We start from the raw sequence: 20,784 nt of genomic DNA on the forward strand, positions 1-20,784 counted from the left end.
TCTAAACCGTGTGAACCCGAAAGTTTTCACGAGTCATACACTTCTGGTACTTCACCAGATAAAATTTCAACACTGCATCTTCATCGGACGTGAGAAGTGAATGAAAGGTTATGCATTGGAGAAGTGGGAGTCGACCTTGAACTTGTGTTCATGCCCATGGACACGATGTAGATCTTATCATTAAAGCTTCTTTTAAATAAATTATTCCTTTGGTATAAGTTCATCTTATATCTAGGATCTGGCCTTTTGCAACCGTGGTTCCGACCATGATTGTTCTTCTTAGATCTCATTTCTCGGACAAGTTAAAACAATTGTCTTCTATGGAACAATACACCAGTCCAACCTTTGCTTTGATCTTGTGTCGAGTATTACCCCCCTGGTATCTCGAGATTATCATGGAACTGCATAACTTCCTATGAGTTCTTCATCAAGTACTACATACTCATTGATTACAAATTTTCATTGGGCTCTGAGTTATTAAACACTCAAAGACACCGATAACTAAACCGAGTCCGCATTACGGATTAACAACTCTTACTAATATTCTTTATGTACGAGTTTGTACCCGATCATGTCATTCCTAGCCTGATCGGTTATATCATTACCATGCTAAATTTTAACTGTGCTACCTGGTCCTTAATCCCGGAGCACAACTTTTGACAATGAGCTAAGGTTACGTCGATCTTCCTCGTCATATCAGTTCGCCTTGAACAACAATCTTGATTTCAGGTTTGTGTTGTACCTATGGTTCCAATAACCTCTTGCTTCATCATTCTTTTGACTGATGTGATCGCGGATCGATTACATCTTCGTGGAATCTCTCGACAAATGTGTCATGATCACCATCTACATTCTGATGCTCTTCCAGGATATCAAGTGAATTAATGATGAGACATACCATCCTTTCCCTCGATGAATTGTATTATCATCGACCACTTTATTGCCTTCCCACCAACACAAGCTTGTTCATGTTTGGTGTTATACCTTGAGTTCCTTGCTATCCAGCAATTGTTCTTCTTTACCTTGGAGTATTACCATCCTTATGTCAAGAATGTTCTGAGATTTGTTCCACCTCTTGAGAATTCTTGACATAGAAATACTTCTCACCATCACCATTCTTTCTTGGTCCCCGTGTTAATTCCAACAAGTGAACGATGTTGTTTGGATTCTTTCCTTCTAGCAACCCTATCTCTTTGAAGTTAATGGTCGAAAGTTCATTCTTAGGCTATTGATTATTGCATCACCATTCTGACATTGGTCGTGCAACCCAACCCATATTTCGGGCGTACCTTTCAACCAATGTTTAATTGTGTATGTTTTCCTCGAGCATACTTCCTTATATCTTTTGATCTGACAAATGTTATCTCCTTGTTCACTTAATTGTGGACATCCATCTTTTGGGAATCTCGGTGAATTGCCGTTGAGTTCACCAGACACCTCCTTGTCCTCTCCTTGGGTTAATGATGAACTCTTGATAACGGAAATCACTTCATAGTTCATTTCCCGAGAATCTTACAATGTCATTTCGTTGATATGTGCCGCAGCTTTTCTTCTCGGACATCCTGAGTCTGAGGTATCATGACACCAATCGGATCTGAATCTTGGTCGGATATGATGGTTGGGACAACTTTCCAAGAGTTATGATGTTGATCCTTTGATGACCCGATAACATGATGTCATGCCTAGCACCCCTCCCCCCCCCCCCCGGCTGGAGGACCTATCATTATAGATTCCTTTTCAGCAAGGTTATCCATTCACCCATGAGGAAATTGTAAGACTTATTCTATAAGTTCTTCCTGATGGACCCTTTTTGTTTCCAAAGCCTTAACTTGCTTGAATACCATGTAATGCTATCTCGAAGCATGTTTGTGGTACTTCGATTTTCAACAAGGACATTTGAAGCCAATGCTAAATGTTTCCTGCTAAATTATCCAAACACCGCTGTATGGGTAATGTCATGAAATTTCTCTCCCCTTACCTAAAGGGTTTTCTACATTATATCCTATCATGGATATCATGCTCTGCTTATCCTTGGGAAGGATATACCCCCGAAATATGTGTTTAAACACATTTTTCCTTTCCATTGTTCTGTTTAACCTAATGATCACATTTTCCTTTCCATGGGTCTGTTTGACCCTTCTTCACCTCAATCTAAGCAGTGATAATCCCCTGCTTAGGTAAGCACCTCGTTGTACCACTCTGTAAGTAAGACCCTATTACTATTGTTGATGACATTCCGGTAACCACCGATGGACGAGAACTTTGCCTATTGGTCCGCCTCGTTTCAACGAGCAGGAAAATGGTTCTCTTCGTCCCTCGCCCTTGGTACCAACATTGTTGCCGACATAACTAACATGGTACTCCCTGACATGCCTTACTATCATGACCGTGCAAGAAGTCACTGCTCCCAAAAAAAAATAACAAAAAAAAACCCACATGGTGGGCCCATAACCCACAGTTCCACAGGATCGAAACCTGACTCTCCTGCACACCCCATGTTTCCCAAGTTATTCCTCCCGCGTGGACTCGTATGTAATTCACGGGCCACCGTCATAGTGATCTATTATGGTATCAGACGCGATACTTACTCTCGCTACTCTGAACCCCTTTCTCACCCGCTTGGAGCCTATTATGGTACCTTCGTACCTTACTCTCGAGGTATTTCATATGTTCAACTCGAGAGATAATCTTATACTAATTCATGGGTTAGCCCCAGATTGTTTCCCTTAAAAGCTTTATGTCGTAGTGAGCTGCCCCTTATCTTTCGTAAGTACGATGGAGTTCCCGAAGAAATGATGACCAGTTTATCATGATGCATCGGAATAAAGGAATGAAGACATCAACGAAAGGGATCAACCTCTTAGTAAGGGCAGCCAAGACCGAGAAGACTCGTTAGGTTTTTCGCTACCAACACCTTCGCCCCTTACTCCACCGCTTAAATCTCGGGACGAGATTTCTTGTAGTGGAGGAGAATTGTGACGCCCGGGTAATCATGCTACAGTAATTCCACGCTAATGATGCCACGTCCCCTCGGTTACTGTTATTACTCTACAGATGGTTCAAAAACGGTTTGAATTCAAATTTAAAATCAAGTCAAACAGTTAAAGTTTTCAAAAGTCAAAACTAAAATGTTCTAAATGTAACAAATAATTCATAAGTAATGTTGGTGGAGGAACCACATTTTTTTAAAATGTCTAAATGCATTCAATTAATTAAAACTGTCGGTAAAACAAATAAATAAATGTGTTGGTATTTTATAAAATACTAAACTATATTATTTGGGGGTTAAACCTTTTTGTGGCAGAGGTATAATTAGTGTTACTATTTAAGATACAACTTTTATATTTTATAAAACAAAAATAAAAGAAAACTGAAAAGAAATAGAATAAAAAAAGAAGAAGAAAAGAAAACAGAAAAAAAGGGGGGAAAGCAACCCCCCCCACGCTGGGCCGAGCGGCCCAGCTGGCCTCCGCACCGGCCGGCCCACCAGGCCCAGCCGGCCCTCCCCTCTGGCCTACATGGCCACCTCCCCGAACCCTAACCCCCACCCGATCCCCACTCTCCCCCCCCACGCACCCACTCGCCCCCCCCATCGCCCTCTCCTCACCGATTGGATCGGGGGATCGACCCCGATGCCACCGCCCTGGACCACGTCACCGGAGCCGCCACCGCTGCCCTCCACCTCGACCTCCCCGTCCTCGGCCGCCCCACCGGACCGCTTCTTCCTCGTCTCCTCCACCTCCCCGACCGGATCTGGGCCGCGCCCCTGACGCCCCCGGCGCCGCCCCGCCATCGCCGCCTCGACCCCGACTCCGTCGCCCGAAGTCGTCGCCCGGATGCCCGCTGCCGCCAAACCTCCCGCACCTCTCCCTCGCGGGATCGACCCGCCGCCGCCGGAACTACGTCGACCACATCATCGCCGGACCGCTCCCCGTCATCCATCGACGCGCATCGTCCCCGTCCTCCTCCCCGACGAGCTCCATCAAGCCTCGCCGCCATCTTCTCGTCAACGGGGGTGAGCTCCCCATCGGCCCCCGTTTGTCTCCCCCCTCCGTACGCTGCACCCCACGCCGTCCCATCGCCGCGCCCGCCTCTGCGTGGTCGCGCCCTGTCGCGGCTACCGCACGCCCGCGCGCGCCTTCCCCTCTGCCGCCGTGGTCACCGCTCGCATCCCGCGCCCGCCTCCGCCTGGGGTTGTGCCCCCCTTGCTCCGCGGTCTGCTCTGCTGCTGCTCATCGGCGATGCCGCGACCCTCCTCTGCCTCCCTGCCATCGGCCCCTCCTCGGGCTGCCGTGCCCACTGCCGCCCAGGCCCGGCCTTCGCTCGGGCGCCCGCACGCCCCAGCCACCGAGCGGGCTGGTGCCCGCACCCGTTTGCCAGCGCCCGTTTGGCCCCTTTCGGCCATTGACAGCGGGGCCCCAGCCCCAGAACGATTTAAAAAAAAAAGAATTAAAAAAAAGATATTAAATAAATAAATAATAATTAAATTAATTAATTAATTAAGGAATTAATTAAGTTAATTAATCATAATTAAGATTAACCTAATTAACTAATTAGTTTAATTAAACTGTAATTAGATTAACCTAAACCCTAATTAATTTAAATAGAGAATGACAGGTGGGTCCCACTGGACCCACATGTCAGGGTTGACCCAGTCAACCCCTGTTGACTGCTGACGTCAGCATGACATCGTGCTGACGTCATAAATACATTTTTTCGAATTAATTAAATAAATAATTAAATTCCAGAAATTAATGAAATCTTTAGAAAATCATATCTTTTAATCCGTAACTCGGATTAAAATGTTTTCAACATGAAAGTTGCTCAGAACGACGAGACGATTCCGGATACGCAGTCCGTTCGTCCACCACACCCCCCTAACCTATCGAACCCGCAACTTTCCCCCTCCGGCTCCTCTGCCCGAAAACACGAAACACCGGGAATACTTTCCCGGATGTTTTCCCCCCTTCACCGGTATCACCTACTACCGCGTTAGGGCACACCGAACACCGCGTATTGCCTTGTTATATTTTGTGATGCTTTGTTTGCTCTGTATTCATTATTTCTTCCCCCTCTTCTCTCCGGTAGACTACGAGACCGACGCTGATGCCACCGAGTACAACTACGTCACCGACAACCCCTCCTTGGCTGAGCAACCAGGCAAGCCCCCCCTTTGATCACTAGATATCGCCTACTCTTCTCTATACTGCTTGCATTAGAGTAGTGTAGCATGTTACTGCTTTCCGTTAATCCTATTCTGACGCATAGCCTGTCATTGCTGCTACAGTCATTGATACCTTACCCGCAATCCTAAATGCTTAGTATAGGATGCTAGTGTTTCATCATTGGCCCTACATTCTTGTCAGTCTGCCTTGCTATACTATCGGGCCGTGATCACTTGGGAGGTGATCACGGGTATATACTATACATACATACATACTATACAGATGGTGACTAAAGTCGGGTCAGCTCATTGAGTACCCGCAAGTGATTCTGACGAGGGGGCTGAAAGGACAGGTGGCTCCATCCCGGTAGAGGTGGGCCTGGGTTCCCGACGGCCCTCGACTGTTACTTTGTGGCGGAGCGACAGGGCAGGTTGAGACCGCCTAGGAGAGAGGTGGGCCTGGCCCTGTTCGGCATTCGCGGATACTTAACACGCTTAACGAGATCTTGGTATTTGATCTGAGTCTGGCTACGAGCCTATATGCACTAACCATCTACGTGGGAGTAGTTATGGGTATCCCGACGTCGTGGTATCAGCCGAAGCACTTCAGACGTCAGCGACGGAGCGGCGCGCGCCGGGTTGGACTGCGTTAACGCAACTTCCTTTGTAATGGAGGTTGCTAGGTCTGCTCACCGGCCGCGTACGCAACGTGCAGGTGTGCTCAGGGCGATGGGCCCAGACCCCTGCGCGCTTAGGTTTAGACCGGCGTGCTGGCCTCTCTGTTGTGCCTAGGTGGGGCTGCGACGTGTTGATCTTCCGAGGCCGGGCATGACCCAGGGAAGTGTGTCCGGCCAAATGGGATCGAGCGTGTTGGGCTATGTGGTGCACCCCTGCAGGGAAGTTTAATCTATTCGAATAGCCGTGATCTTCGGTAACAGGACGACTTGGAGTTGTACCTTGACCTTATGACAACTAGAACCGGATACTTAATAAAACACACCCTTCCAAGTTCCACAGACAACCCGGTGATCGCTTTTCCGCAGGGCGACGAGGAGAGGATCGCCGGGTAGGATTATGCTATGCGATGCTACTTAAAGATGTTACTTGGAGATGCTACTTGGAGGACTCCAATCTACTCTCTCCTACATACTGCAAGACGGAGGCTGCCAGAAGCGTAGTCTTCGATAAGACTAGCTATCCCCCTCTTATTCTGGCATTCTGCAGTTCAGTCCACTGATATGGCCTCCTTACACATATACCCATGCATATGTAGTGTAGTTCCTTGCTTGCGAGTACTTTGGATGAGTACTCACGGTTGCTTTCTCCCCCCTTTTTCCCCCTTTCCTTTCTATCTGGTTGTCGCAACCAGATGCTGGAGTCCAGGAGCCAGACGCCACCGACGACGACGACCCCTCCTACACCGGAGGTGCCTACTACTACGTGCTGCCCGCCGACGACGACCTGGAGTAGTTAGGAGGATCCCAGGCAGGAGGCCTGCGCCTCTTTCGATCTGTATCCCAGTTTGTGCTAGCCTTCTTAAGGCAAACTTGTTTAACTTATGTCTGTACTCAGATATTGTTGCTTCCGCTGACTCGTCTATGATCGAGCACTTGTATTCGAGCCCTCGAGGCCCCTGGCTTGTATTATGATGCTTGTATGACTTATTTTATTTGTAGAGTTGTGTTGTGATATCTTCCCGTGAGTCCCAGATCTTGATCGTACACATTTGCGTGCATGATTAGTGTACGATTGAATCGGGGGCGTCACATGTTGGCTATGAAGAGATAGTCATTTGAAGCTTTTTAGGCAGCCCAAAAGGTATGCAAAAGCCTACTACCCATTAGGGTTGTGACCTAAGGTCATTTTAGAGTTTGCACATGAGGGAAGGTGGATGTTCTACCCTCCCATCCAGCGGCCACCACCAGGAGTGACGAAGATAATATCAACCTTCGTTGTAGAAGAGAGAGAGGGAGAGAGAGAGAGAGAGAGAGAGAGAGCAGGGCCGGCTCAAGGATTTCGAAGGCCCCTGGGCGAACTTCACTAATGGGCCCAACAAAGAAATTTTTTTGGTCGATACACGAACAAATACATATATTATAATGTCATAAAGATTAGTAAATTTTCATTAGAATCAAATATCTGATATTTTTTCTTGCCTTTGTTCGAACTCAAGTATCATAGAAGCTACAATTCACACAAGAATATAGAAATAGCATGCTAGCAAACCTCTAGTAATCATGAGAAGCGAGACTTCTGTGCATTTTTTGACGCAAAATCATCAATGACAATGTCAAGATCAATACTGTCCAACATATTCTTCTCGATGCAGCACATGGCCAAACCATTCAGTCTATCTTGGGACATTGTTGACCTTAAATAATTTTTCAGTAACTTCAATTTTGAGAAACTCCTTTCAGCCGATGCAACAGTGACCGGTACATAGTCAAGAGGATACGATAAGCAATTGAGACATTTGGATAACAATCCGCAGCTCTAACAAACTCAAATATCTGATCTGCTGACATGAGTGTGTTTGGCAATGTCATCTGCAATACTTTTAGCTCAGAAACAAAATCATCTAATCAACATCTGCTGACTTACCATGAGTGAAAGTGTTGACAAAGTTAGTGCAACATTTTCTTAGATCATTATCACCCAACAACTTCAATTCTTTTGAGTTGAACAAGAATCCAAATATGCTCCCAAATGACTTCAGTTCCTCAAATCTACTAGTCAAGGAAGCAAATGCAACATCAATCATCACCAGAAAGTATTTAACTCTAAATGATTCCACCTCAATTTCTTGCGCTTCTTGATTCTGGTCATTTTCTTCATTGCCATTCATTTCATCAAATTGTCTTTTTTTGGTAATACGCCGCTTTACAGGAAATAAAGGCTGTACACCCATGTCGATTGCAATAGATCTCGCAATATCCAAGCTAGTAGCAAAGCCTTCTTTTCTATACTTCTCAAAATATGAGATGGCACCTTCAATCTGTTTAAGAGTAACATCAATACACACGAATTTAGACTGCAATTTCTTACTCACATGTTTACAGTGAACAAAACATCATGCCAGATGACCATGCCCAGTGTAAATTCAAATTTCTCAAGTGCATTAGCCAAAGATTTTGCGTCGCTCTTAGTCTTGGCATCATCAGTAGAAGTTCTCTTCAATTCCAATAAAGCTTTTCTTAACTCAGGTGCTTGATATCTGATAGCATGAACACTCTTTATTTGACTCTCCCATCGAGTGTTACACAAAGACTTAACTGTCATTTTTGGAACATGATCAAGCAATAGCTGCCATCTTTTAGTAGAGCTTGAAAACAATATGTAAATTCTTTGCACAATACCAAAGAAAGTTATAGCTTTACCGCAAGATTTTGCCATATCACCGAGAGTAAGATTCAGGCTATGACAAGCACACGGCATGTACAATGCTCTTGGATTAGTTGCAAGCAATCTGCTCTGTACCCCTTTGTTTTTTCCCTTCATGTTCGAACCATTGTCATACCCTTGTCCACGAACATCCTGAACATTCAAACCAACAGATTCAAGTGTATCTATTAACACATTATAAAGTCCAAGTCCCGATGTATCATCCACCTTCATGAACTCTAGAAAAAACTCCTCTATTTTTGTACTGGCACTTGACATGTTTACACATCTCACAATTAGAGTCATTTGTTCTTGATGGCTCACATCAGGGGTACAGTCTAAAATGACAGAGAAGTACCTTGCATCCTTAATTATCTTCAAGAGAGAACCTTTAACACCGCAAGCAAGACAGGAAATTAACTCGTTCTGAATATTATGGCCAAGATAATGATGATGGATTTCATTATTCTGAATGCGCCGAAGATGCTCTTGCATTACAGGATCAAATTCTGCCATCATTTCAATTACTCCCAAAAAGTTCCCATTGTTATCTTGATATAATTTCTCATTTGCTCCTCGAAAAGCCAAATTATGTTTAGCAAGAAATTTCACAGCAGCAACAATTCTAATTAAAACTTGTCTCCATCGCTTCTTCTCCCTTGCAATCTCTTCTTGCAAATCTCTATCAATTGTTTCCTTCTTACTTAGCCTCAACCTTACCTCATTCCAAGTATTCGTGTTAGTGATATGCTCAGCACCATTCTCATGTAATTTGAGCTTTTCACTAAGATGTTTCCAATCCATCAATCCCTCAGATGCTAGCAAACTTTTGCTGTTTTCAGATTTGAACAATTTACAGCAAAAACAATAAACTTTATTCACATGTTTAGAGTACACTAACCACCTCCAATCACTGGCCTCGCCATTGTTGGGGAACGTAGTAATTTCAAAAAAATTCCTACGCACACGCAAGATCATGGTGATGCATAGCAACGAGAGGGGAGAGTGTTGTCTACGTACCCTCATAGACCGAAGCAGAAGCGTTGACGCAACATAGAGGAAGTAGTCGTACGTCTTCCTGATCCGACCGATCCAAGCACCGTTACTCCGGCACCTCCGAGTTCTTAGCACACGTACAGCTCGATGCCCGGGCTCCGATCCAACAAAGCTTCGGGGATGAGTTCCGTCAGCACAACGGTGTGGTGACGATGATGATGTTCTACCGACGCAGGGCTTCGCCTAAGCACTACAACGATATGACCGAGGTGGAATATGGTGGAGGGGGGCACCGCACACAGCTAAGGAACGATCACGAGGATCAACTTGTGTGTCCTAGGGTTCCCCCCTGCCCCTGTATATAAAGGAGCAAGGGGGAGGCCGGCCGGCCCTATGGGGCACGCCAAAGGGAGGGGGAGTCCTCCTCCTAGTGGGAGTAGGACTCCCCTTTCCTAGTCCAACTAGGAAATAAGAGGGGGAAGGAAAGAGAGGGAGAGGGAGAGGGAAAGAGGGGCCGCGCCCCCCCTCCCTAGTCCAATTCGGACTCCCCATGAGGGGGGGGGCGCCACCTCCTGGGCTGCTGCCCTCTCTCTCCCCTCAGGCCCAATAAGGCCCATTACTTTCTCGGGGGGTTCCGGTAACCCCTCCGGCACTCCGGTTTTATCCGAAATCACCCGGAACACTTTCGGTGTCCGAATATAGTCATCCAATATATCGATCTTTATGTCTCGACCATTTCGAGACTCCTCGTCATGTCCGTGATCACATCCGGGACTCCGAACTAACTTCGGTATATTAAAATGCATAAACTCATAATAACTGTCATCGTAACGTTAAGCATGCGGACCCTACGGTTCGAGAACAATGTAGACATGACTGAGACAAATCTCCGGTCAATAACCAACAGCGGGACCTGGATGCCCATATTGGCTCCTACATATTCTACGAAGATCTTTATCGGTCAGACCGCATAACAACATACGTTGTTCCCTTTGTCATCGGTATGTTACTTGCCCGAGATTCGATTGTCGGTATCCAATACCTAGTTCAATCTCGTTACCGGCAAGTCTCTTTACTCGTTCTGTAATGCATCATCCCGCAACCAACTCATTAGTTGCAATGCTTGCAAGGCTTATGTGATGTGCATTACCGAGAGGGCCCATAGATACCTCTCCGACAATCGGAGTGACAAATCCTAATCTCGAAATACGCCAACCCAACATGTACCTTTGGGGACACCTGTAGAGCACCTTTATAATCACCCATTTACGTTGTGACGTTTGGTAGCACACAAAGTGTTCCTCCGGCAAACGGGAGTTGCATAATCTCATAGTCATAGGAACATGTATAAGTCATGAAGAAAGCAATAACAACATACTAAACGATCGGGTGCTAAGCTAATGGAATGGGTCATGTCAATCAGATCATTCAGCTAATGATGTGATCTCGTTAATCAAATAACAACTCTTTGTTTATGGTTAGAAAACATAACCATCTTTGATTAACGAGCTAGTCAAGTAGAGGCATACTAGTGACACTCTATTTGTCTATGTATTCACACATGTATTATGTTTCCGATTAATACAATTCTAGCATGAATAATAAACATTTATCATGATATAAGGAAATAAATAATAACTTTATTATTGCCTCTAGGGCATATTTCCTTCAGCCATTCCTTAGTTGTCTTGAGTAGTACGCATATGAAAAATGCCTGCCTTTCTTATCCATGGGAAACACAAGATTATACTCCCTTGTAGGTCCTTTTTCAATGAGAATATCTCTTGATTTATTGTCAAGAATATTCCAAGTTCTAGGATCATAAATATCAAAAGAAGAAGCTTGCTCATCTATGTTTCCATGGCCACTAAAATTTCCGGTGTTCTGATTGGCATCAACATCGGCACGATTTTCCTCAACTGCATTCTCAGTCTGATCTGGTTGTTCGCCATTGGTGATATATAATTGCGTAGAATTCGTAGCAGTGTCCTTCCTCAACACGAATTTATTCATAGCCCCTCTCTGAGATCGAATCAACTTCTCTACTCGTTTCTTGTTAATTCTTTTCTGATGACCAGATGGATGCTTTTTAGGCAACATGGTTACACTACCAATGGATGCAACTGCAAGTGATGAGCGATGCAAAGAAAGAATCAGACACCGGATTGAGATTTTAGACTAAGAACATATAGCACGAGAAAATAGAGTCGCCCACCACGGTTTCATAGAAATAGAATTTGATCTGAGATTACCTCTTGATCTTGATCTTTCCCACAATTTCTTGCTGAGACGGACACAACGTGATCAGGGAACTAGGGATTTCAATGATGCAGTCAGGCCATCGGCCGGTTAGGGACTCCAGACTGGATCAGGATGACTGGAGGAGACGGCGACGGTTCAGTGCGTGAATCAGGGCGAGAATCGCTGGAAAGAAAAGGAAACGACGATTCAGGACGATTTCGTTCCGTGCGTGGCTGGCTACCTTCCTGGGCTAGCTGTGCGCCCTAGGTAGATGGGCCTTTTTTCCCCTCTACTATGTCCTATACGTACATACTCTATACCAGATATGGGGCCCTATTTCGGCTGGGCCCCGGGCCGTCGCCCCTACTGCCCTGGGCCAGAGCCGGCCCTGAGAGAGAGAGAGAGAGAGAGAGAGAGAGAGAGAGAGAGAGAGAGAGAGAGAGAGAGAGAGTCAAGCTGCGGTTTCATCATATTTGGTGAGATTGTTCCAATCCCTCGATCTTGCAGTCCCAAATCTTGTTGTTACTATTCATGATGTAGAAATCTTGATGTGTGAGAGCCTCTAGTGTTACCTAAAGAAGAACTTGTTATATCACACATTTATAATTGAGGAAGAGGATTCGGTGGCTTTGGCCCATGGTTTTTTCCCTAAAGTTGAGGATTTTTTATGTAAAATCTGGTGTCCATGTGTTGATGATTGTTATTGAAATTCCGGGTTGAGAGTACATAGGACTTGTCCTACCTGCTTGCTGAAATTAGCTAGCACTTGTCCTACCTGGATGATGGTTGCACCCGGGACATGTCCTAGTTTCAAACTAAACCTAGTATTCACTATCTGTTTGATGCATATGTTTTCTTTCGTGCTAAGCAACAATCCTTGAATTAGTATATGAGATGGTGTTGCTTTGTTTCCGTTGTAGTTTCAGACCACATGTGTGTGCTAATTCCCAACAGAGTGGCATCAGAAGTGTGGTTTCTTAGGAGCTTGCTTAGGAGCTTTGAAAAAACGCTATGAAAAGTGACATGATAAAACTTGATTCTTCCAAGTACTCTCTATGGAACCTATGATGGAAGACATCCATTATTGCAAAGGATTTGTATGAGCCAATTATGAAAGACAAGATATCCACTGGTGTCACGGAAAAAGAATGAGGAGTGTTGCATAGAAAGGCAGTAGGTTTGATTCATTTATGTACTTCGGCCACAATATACTTCACGAAAAAAGAATGTGGAGTATTGCATAGAAGAGCTTTGGCAGTAGACTGTTATACCTTACTACCATCGCCCCTCTTGGTAGGAAAAGGGTCAGATCTCGAAAAAAATTAATCCGGAGTCGGATCTGGCTCAACTTTCGCAAAAGGGTCAAAACACCAAATTTAGCCGATTTTGGCGTGGACGCAATGTAGGTTGCTACAAAACCGCGCCCCCCGCCTTCCTTTTGGATGGGCTAGAGGGGTCAGAGTGCGATGTTTAGTGTGCCCAAACTCCCGCAAAGTTTCCAAACGGTTTACGGAAGAAATTGCGTCTGGACCGCGCCGCGGACCGATACAGTACCGCGTTTGATGGCTTTCGAATCGTATGTGGGTGGTTTGCGGATAGACGCTGGAAATGCTCTAACCATGCTCTTAGTTACAACATTGTTAGGTGGTTCACGAAGCTGGTTATTATTAGGTTAGAACTTTGGTCCACTTCGGTCCATCTGGCCCCGCCCGCCCGCCTTGCCGCTAGATACACCGGGACGGTTTCCCTCAAAAAAAAAAAAAAGACGGGAAGTCCGCCGCCGCGTCCAACCAACCAACCAGCCACTGTTCCTACTCTACTCCGATCAAATCATGTTGGAAAAATATCCTCCGATCCAATCACCATCCCCGAGCGCGCGCCCCGACAAATCCGCTTGCCTCCCCGCCCGCTCCCTCGTCGCGTCTCTGTCTCCCTCCAGCGCCCATTTCTCTTCTCTTCTCTTCTCTTGTCATGGCGGCGGCGCGGCCGGCGCTCCCCTCCTCCCCGACCTCGCTGCTGCTCGCGCGCTCCATCTCCGCCCCCGACCTCGCCACGGCCCCGACGTGGCGGAGGCCGAGGCGGTGGCTCGTCGCCGCGGCCGGGGCGGGGGCGCTCGCGGCCTCGGCCTCGGCGCCGGCGGCGTCCATGCTGCTGCGGGACGGAGGCGCCACGCTGCTCGTCACCGCCGGGGCCTACTCCCTCGTGCGCGCCTTCGACGCGCTCACCGAGCGCCGCCTCGTCCAGCAGGTCTCGTGCAATCCGCTCCCTCACCCGACCTCCCATTAATACGTGGTAGCAACTCACTGACGATGTGTGATCTGTTTACTAACAGTGAACTCAACTAGTAACATCAATCACGAGAGCCTCCCTGATCTTCTAGAAAAACATCAATCACTAGGGAGGTTACTGAAATTGATTCAGTTAAAGGTCGCCCAGATTGAGCTTCCTGCTGTCAGCTTGCCACTGCTCTAATCTAATGACTGAATCTCAGCATGTACAGTAAAAAAATGGTCTAGTTATTTCGATTGATCAGACACGAATTGATTAATAACTGCCTCGTTTGGCTCCTTGCTTGGTTGCTAACGTGTGGTACTTGTCACCATTGAAGGCAGAGCTTGAGCAGAAAGGTTGTGCATGTGCTATCCGGGGTCTTTTTCATGGCTTCATGGCCACTCTTCAGGTACTCCTACAACTGTATCCAACTTCCTTACGTCTTCAGATCACAACAGAGCTCCTAAGATAGACATGCCCTGTTTTGCAGCAATTCGACCGGTGCAAGGTTCTTCGCGGCGGTAGTCCCATTTCTCAATTGCGCGAGGCTTCTCACCTACGGGCTCGGCTTCTACTCGGACGAAGCTCTAGTAAAATCGGTGACCCGTGAAGGAAAACGAGAGTAATCCCAATGCACCAGCAACCTCATTTACTTTGGATCGTCCATTCTTCTTCGAGAAATCACCTCCCTGATACGATCTATTATGGTTTCTGACAGGGAATTGCTGAGAGGTCCTCTGTACTATGTCATCGTGCTACTGATCATTGTTCTAGTCTTCTGGCGTGACTCCCCTATCGGGATCATCTCCTTGTCGATGATGAGTGGCGGCGATGGTAAGATGGAAATGGGTCACAGGTTCTGTAACACCCAATATAACTTGACCATCTGTTCGTTTTCGCTGAGTTTCTGCACCTGCTTGGATCATGGCTTTGCAGGCTTTGCTGACATTGTCGGGAGAAGGTTCGGCTCGCTGAAGCTGCCATTCAACGACAAGAAGAGCTGGGTCGGGAGCGCCGCAATGTTCATTTCCGGGTTCCTGCTATCTGCACTGTATGGTTCTTGCGGCGCACTCCTGTTGCCTTGACAGAATTTCGCATGCGTTGCTGATGTATTCTCTCTGTTTTCTTGTTGAAGGATGCTGTCCTATTTCTCGTGGCTTGGTTACATTCAAGTCAGCTGGGATCAGGCGATTGGTAAACTCGTTCTCGTTGCGCTGGCAGCCACTGCAGTGGAGTGTATTCCTGTAACTGATGTTGTAGATGACAATATCTCTGTTCCCTTGGCCACCATGTTGGTAGCCTTTCTGTTGTTTGGCAACACAGCACATTGAATATATGAACAAATGTTTTGAGCTCCTCCTGTACTGGCACCAGAAGTTTCTCATCCCCCTTTTCCCCTTTGAAGCAAAAAAATAGGCATCAGGACACCCATGTCTAGGTAAACATTTGTTTTCAACAATTTGTACCAATATACATCGATCCGTATCCAGCCTTCTCTATTCGTTTCAAATGGACAATTTCTTCAGTGAACAAACAAACCCCGTACAACAACTCATCGGGCAATATGGGAAATCATTCCTAAATAGTGCAAAAAGGATGAAGAAGTGTCTGCCTACAGTTACATGCTCATATTTGCAACTACCAGGGAAAAATAATAATTGACTTGCAGTCAGCTGAGCTTTTCGTTGAGGATCGGTGACTAAGAGAGATGGTCAGGTACAATGGCACCGAAGTGGGATGGACGCGCCTTCAGGCTTCCGCTTCTCCCGGGTGACTGCTTCTTGAATCATCGGCAACTTCTGATGAATCTTCTTCCATATGTGGTTCACAGCACCATCTTCTGGGGCAGAGACCTTGCTATGTTGGTGACTGTTTTCGTACTCAAAGATATGCTGGACTCCAGCCAGGTTTCTTCTGAATTCATCCTTCTGCTGCTTGGAGATATTCCTTAGGTAGTCCGTTAGCCATTTGGGCCTCATTGCGTTACCGACTGACACAAAAATGGAGAATTCTGTGTAGTCTATCATCCCTTCGAAAGGAAGCTCAATGTCATCGCTGACAATGACTGGTATGCAAAGACTTGCAACAGCGTCAAATAGACGACATGAACTTGGGGTGTCACCAGCTGGGTGCAAGCAAAACTCTGATGTCCGCATCCCTTTAATTGATTGTTCACGTCCTGTGGCATTAGGAAAACCTTCTTCCATGACAACATCAGGCTCGTTAACCATCAACTCCCACAGTTTTTCACGCACCAAACCACCCTGAAAACAAATAAACGGATTGATCAGATAGATGGTTTAATTATTATTTTGCAAGCAGTATAAGCTAGGCTGAAGTTAGTTACTTCACTCAGATATACTCCCTCCGTCCCATAATGTAGGACGTTTTTTGACACTGGTGTAGTGTCAAAAAGCATCTTACATTATGGGACAGAGGGAGTACAAATCAAAGGAACAACCTAGTCTTAGCTTAATATGTGTTTCTGTTATCATTATTGATCTTTACAAAGAACCTCAGGAGTTCTACTAGTGTACACTGCATAAAGCGATAAATAGTCCTGTTGAAAGCAAAATGGTTTTCAGTGTTTTTTTAGGCACAATGCTTCAGATGATGCTTCCTGGAATAAATATAGATACAAAAAGAGAGCCAAACATTTATGTTTGAAAAAGCTAGCCTCACATATAACAAGGCCTGGAAGATTTTGAAGTAGAATAAACCATTTACCATATACTTATTCCTTTTATTTAGAGAGCTAGTTTCAGATATTACATAGGTGATAAACAATTTCAGGAATTTCAAAGCTGATTACAGATAAAAACGATGTAACCCAGGCTCAAGAAGTAAATGACAAACGCTACATCTACGTGCTTGCATGCTCTTTTATGAAATTAATGATGAAGTGCAAGTCTACAGTCAAGCACAAGATGTGATCCAGAAAGCAGATAAACCTTTCCAAATATAATGCGAAAAACAGGAGCTTGATTTTATGATAAATAGTACGAACCCGATGCCTGTGCTTGGCTCCCTTGAAGTACAGAAGGGTGGGGCGATCCATATTTTCTGATAGGTGCAGGGTAGGTAGCAAATGTGTGTAAGGCACAATAACATCTTTCAGCAATGACACTTGAGTGTGCTGTATCATATGAGAAGAGTTGCCGCCTGCAGATTTTGAATCGAGTTTGTACCACCCGCCAAAATCAACCACCAGTAGAATTGCAGGAGCAATCTCCGCCCGGACATGCCACATTGCCATAGGGTCTGTCAAAGAATGCCTCAGTATTTAACATGACCTGAGCATCCAAAAGAAAAATAAGCTGCTAGGCAAATCAATCTTCACCAAGAAAAACAATACACCAAATGATTCTGCATCACTTCACTTGCATAAAAGTACAATGTTTCTCTCGTTTACAAAACTGTGCTAATATAAGTTTCTGTCCTATACCAAATTGTGCAAATAAAATTACAGTATTTCTATCCTATACTAAATTGTGCTAATAGGCATACACACACACACTGACATTGTCCTAATTTACAGTATGCTAACCATGAAACTTAACCAGCTATGCTAACCTTGATTCACAATATGCAAACATTCTTTCTAATTTCTCTCTGGATTAGTGCATTACAACTTTACAAGGATAGGATTCACAATTCCCCACCGGCCCAGCCTAATTACCTGTGAGGACGAAGACGTGGTCGCGGCCGCCGGACCGGCGCCAGGCCGGGTGGGCGGTGACGCGGTCGACGACCTCCCTCTGGCGCCGGTAGTCCCCATTCCCCTCCTTCCTGCGGAAGGCGCCCTTGGTGGCGCCCCAGCCGAGCTCCATCTCCGCGGAGAGCGTGGCGAAGAAGGGCACGAACACCACGTCGGCCTCCCTCCAGTCGGCGACGACCCTCACCGCCGCGGACGCGGGGGCGGCGGGGCCGAGGAGGGAGCGCAGGAGCCAGTACTCGGTGCTGTACTGCCGGATGAGGGGGCTGGCGGGGTAGGGCGGGTGGTCGCGCGGCGGCGGGTGGTCCGGGTCTGAGGAGGCCGGGATGCGGGCGTCGGCGGAGGGCAGCGACCAGTAGAGGTCGAGCAGGCCATGGTTGAGCGCGCGCGGGAGGTCGGCGACGTAGACGCTCAGGCGGCGGCCGTGGTGGTCAGGGTCGGTGGTGCGCGCGGAGGGGAGGGGGAAGGGCGGGATGGAGGGCCTGAGGAGGAGGAAGGAGAGGGAGAGGAGGAGGACGGCCGGGACGGCGAGCAGGGCGGGTCGCTTCATCGCCGCCCGCCGGATCTCGCCTGAGATGGGAGGCGGCGGCATGGTGGGAGGGAGAGGGGTGCCCTCCGTGCCACGCTTCGCCTGAACTTTCTAGTATCTGAATTCGAAATTCAGTTCGGTATCTCTATCTCTATATCTCCCCTATTAATAATAATAATTAATAATAATATATATATAATATATAATATATAATATATAATAATAATAATAATAATAATAATAATAAAGGAGCTACTGTTTCTGGTCGTACGTCGCCGACTTTTTGCAGAAAAGTCCCTGAGGTTTTGGATATTCAACCCGCAGTCCTCCGTTTAAGTGGACGACGACCACGACTGCGTCCCCGACTCGCCCCCACGCCCGTGCTGCTCCTCGCCGTCCGCGGCGGTTCGGTGGCAGCGCTCCGTGAAGAGGGGCGGGGGCGGCGGCGGGGAGGGAGAGGGGCGGGGGCAGGGGCGGGGAGGAAGAGGGGCGGCGAGGATGGAGGCGGAGGAGGAGTCCGTGGGGAGGGAGAGGGGCGGGAGCGGGGAGGAAGAGGGGCGGGCGTGGGACGGGGAGGAAGAGGGGCAGCGAGGGTCGAGGTGGAGGAGGAGTCCACGGGGAGGGAGAGGGGCGGGGCGGGGATGGGGAGGAAGAGGGGCGGCGAGGCAGAGGGGCAGGGCGGGGATGGGGAGGAAGAGGGGCGGCGAGGGAGGAGACGGAGGAGGAGACCGCAGGCGCTGTGGGGCGAGATGGAGGAGGAGCGCCTCGCCGCGGCCAGCGCCGCCAGCAATGCCATGGCCATGATGCGGCGCCTGCAGAAGGAGAAGGCCGATGTCTAGATGGAGCTCCGCCAGTTCCGCCGCTTCGACGCGGAGATCGACCATCTCCGCGCCCTCATCGCCTGCCTCGCGCCTGTCCACTACATGCTCCACGCCTACAGGATTCTCTTCTTACCGTCGGCGTTCACCTCATCATCAAAGTGTTCTCCTTGCCGTCTCGGGTCGCTGAATCATTAACGCCCAAGCATGATCTGTGTTGGAGCCTTTCCGGCAGTTCAGAACTGAACTCTTCATTTTCTGAAGTCCTTCAAAATTTTCAGGGTCAAGATGATGAAGATGGAAAGCTGCAAAGGGCCTGAGGCGGTACTCGTGCAAGAACCTCACCCATGGTGGAGCTGATATGATAGAGAAGCAAAACTCAGGTCGTTGTCTTATTTCCGATTCTTTTATTACAATTACAGTACTTATTTGGTTGGATACATATTTTATCAGATCGTTTCTTCTTTGTTTATTGACGACAATAATTGATTGCCTTATGTGTTTCTACATATGTTTCTTAATCATCTGTTGGACTAACTAACTTACCTGGATTGAAGAGTCTGCTAGTAGGTGAATTTATGCATATTATTTCTGCACCAGGACTGAGCTCTTTGTTTTCAGTTTGCCTCATATCTGCAGCCACTTGATATTCAGAATTGCACTGCCATACCTGCAATAAATTAAGAATACCTGTTACATGCTTAGTGAAAGTACAATAGGTAATGAAAAGAATGATCAACTATTTTTTGTTACAGTTAGGATTTAATCAAGCTTGATCTCCCTCTGCATAAAGCTTATTCTGATGTGGAGTTGCAAGGTTCCAATAAACACATGATACACTTTTAAAAGACATAGAGGTTTCTTCAAAATTTAGGCAATTACTCAAATTTGAGGAGTTATCCTACAGTATGTCAAAATGAAACTGCTAATTATTAAGTTCCATATGTATTTTGTCTCACTTATCGTCAATAGAAGGCACTGAAAAGTAGTTCACAAATAACTGATGGACAGGTTTAATTTATTTTCAAGAGGGCATCATGTTGACAAAAAAGTTGTTGCTCACCCTATTTTGACAACCAGAAAAATGCAATTCTATTTGAGAAAGTAAATGTAGGATTTTTTTTAGGGTGCATCTATTCAGCGAACATGTGTGTAACAACAGGTTAATTTGAAAGGTAGAAGCAATGTTTGGTCTGTGATAGATAGATGAGTGTGTTTAACTTATGGTTTTTTACAAACAGTTTGTAGAATGCCTCCTGGCATTGGTTCTCTGACCTTGGATCAATTTACTCTGCGCTTACATGATATATTGCTTCTAGCCGATGAAATTTAGTCCACATTTGTGTGCGTATGCATATCCTATACTGGAAATTGTGCTTGCCCATTATATATTAGAAGTAGACAAGAAAATGTCCATAGTAATAAACTTGCGGTCACAGGACTGCTAGCTTAAAGTTTGTTAGATTATGTAAATGGGTAATTTTGTTGTCTGCTCTTTAGGTTTCCATAGTATGAGCTGGTGCTATTGCTTTTAAACTGCCATGTAAACTGAACAATGGGGCTTCATGTATAAACTGGAGCAATAATATCCTATTACTTCTCATGTAATGGATCAATTGTGTGTCTTGGTCTTTCCTGTTTTCTTTGGTTTTGCAGCCTAGAATTTTTT

General features: G+C 46.4%; 2 protein-coding genes across 2 annotated transcripts; one reads left to right on the plus strand and one right to left on the minus strand.

Annotated features, from left to right (window-relative positions):
• The first annotated feature begins 13,652 nt into the window (after positions 1-13,652).
• LOC123190969 (probable phytol kinase, chloroplastic) lies at positions 13,653-15,437 on the plus strand. Its single transcript, XM_044603707.1, has 6 exons — positions 13,653-14,029; positions 14,395-14,462; positions 14,544-14,675; positions 14,772-14,887; positions 14,990-15,104; positions 15,189-15,437. Exons 1-6 carry the CDS (start codon positions 13,754-13,756, stop codon positions 15,382-15,384), a joined length of 903 nt encoding a protein of 300 aa, XP_044459642.1. The 5' UTR covers positions 13,653-13,753; the 3' UTR covers positions 15,385-15,437.
• A 51-nt stretch (positions 15,438-15,488) lies between these two features.
• LOC123190967 (probable arabinosyltransferase ARAD1) lies at positions 15,489-18,418 on the minus strand. Its single transcript, XM_044603704.1, has 3 exons — positions 17,733-18,418; positions 17,061-17,314; positions 15,489-16,317 (listed from the first exon to the last, which is right to left on the minus strand). The coding sequence occupies exons 1-3, from the start codon at positions 18,358-18,360 to the stop codon at positions 15,766-15,768; spliced, it is 1,434 nt and encodes a 477-aa protein (XP_044459639.1). The 5' UTR covers positions 18,361-18,418; the 3' UTR covers positions 15,489-15,765.
• Positions 18,419-20,784: the final 2,366 nt, after the last annotated feature.

This window comes from Triticum aestivum, chromosome 2A (genome assembly GCF_018294505.1).
Source record: "Triticum aestivum cultivar Chinese Spring chromosome 2A, IWGSC CS RefSeq v2.1, whole genome shotgun sequence".
NCBI lineage: Eukaryota > Viridiplantae > Streptophyta > Magnoliopsida > Poales > Poaceae > Triticum > Triticum aestivum.

Bases quoted from the DNA above. Each gene is read 5' to 3' on its own strand.
- LOC123190967 (XM_044603704.1), bottom strand. From the start codon at position 18,360: ATGCCGCCGCCTCCCATCTCAGGCGAGATCCGGCGGGCGGCGATGAAG. The intron at 17,315-17,732 runs GTAATTAGGCTG...ATTCTTTGACAG, and splicing joins CCACGTCTTCGTCCTCACAG to ACCCTATGGCAATGTGGCAT. The intron at 16,318-17,060 runs GTTCGTACTATT...ATTTGTTTTCAG, and splicing joins GAGCCAAGCACAGGCATCGG to GGTGGTTTGGTGCGTGAAAA.
- LOC123190969 (XM_044603707.1), top strand. From the start codon at position 13,754: ATGGCGGCGGCGCGGCCGGCGCTCCCCTCCTCCCCGACCTCGCTGCTG. The intron at 14,030-14,394 runs GTCTCGTGCAAT...CATTGAAGGCAG, and splicing joins AGCGCCGCCTCGTCCAGCAG to AGCTTGAGCAGAAAGGTTGT. The intron at 14,888-14,989 runs GTAAGATGGAAA...ATGGCTTTGCAG, and splicing joins GATGATGAGTGGCGGCGATG to GCTTTGCTGACATTGTCGGG.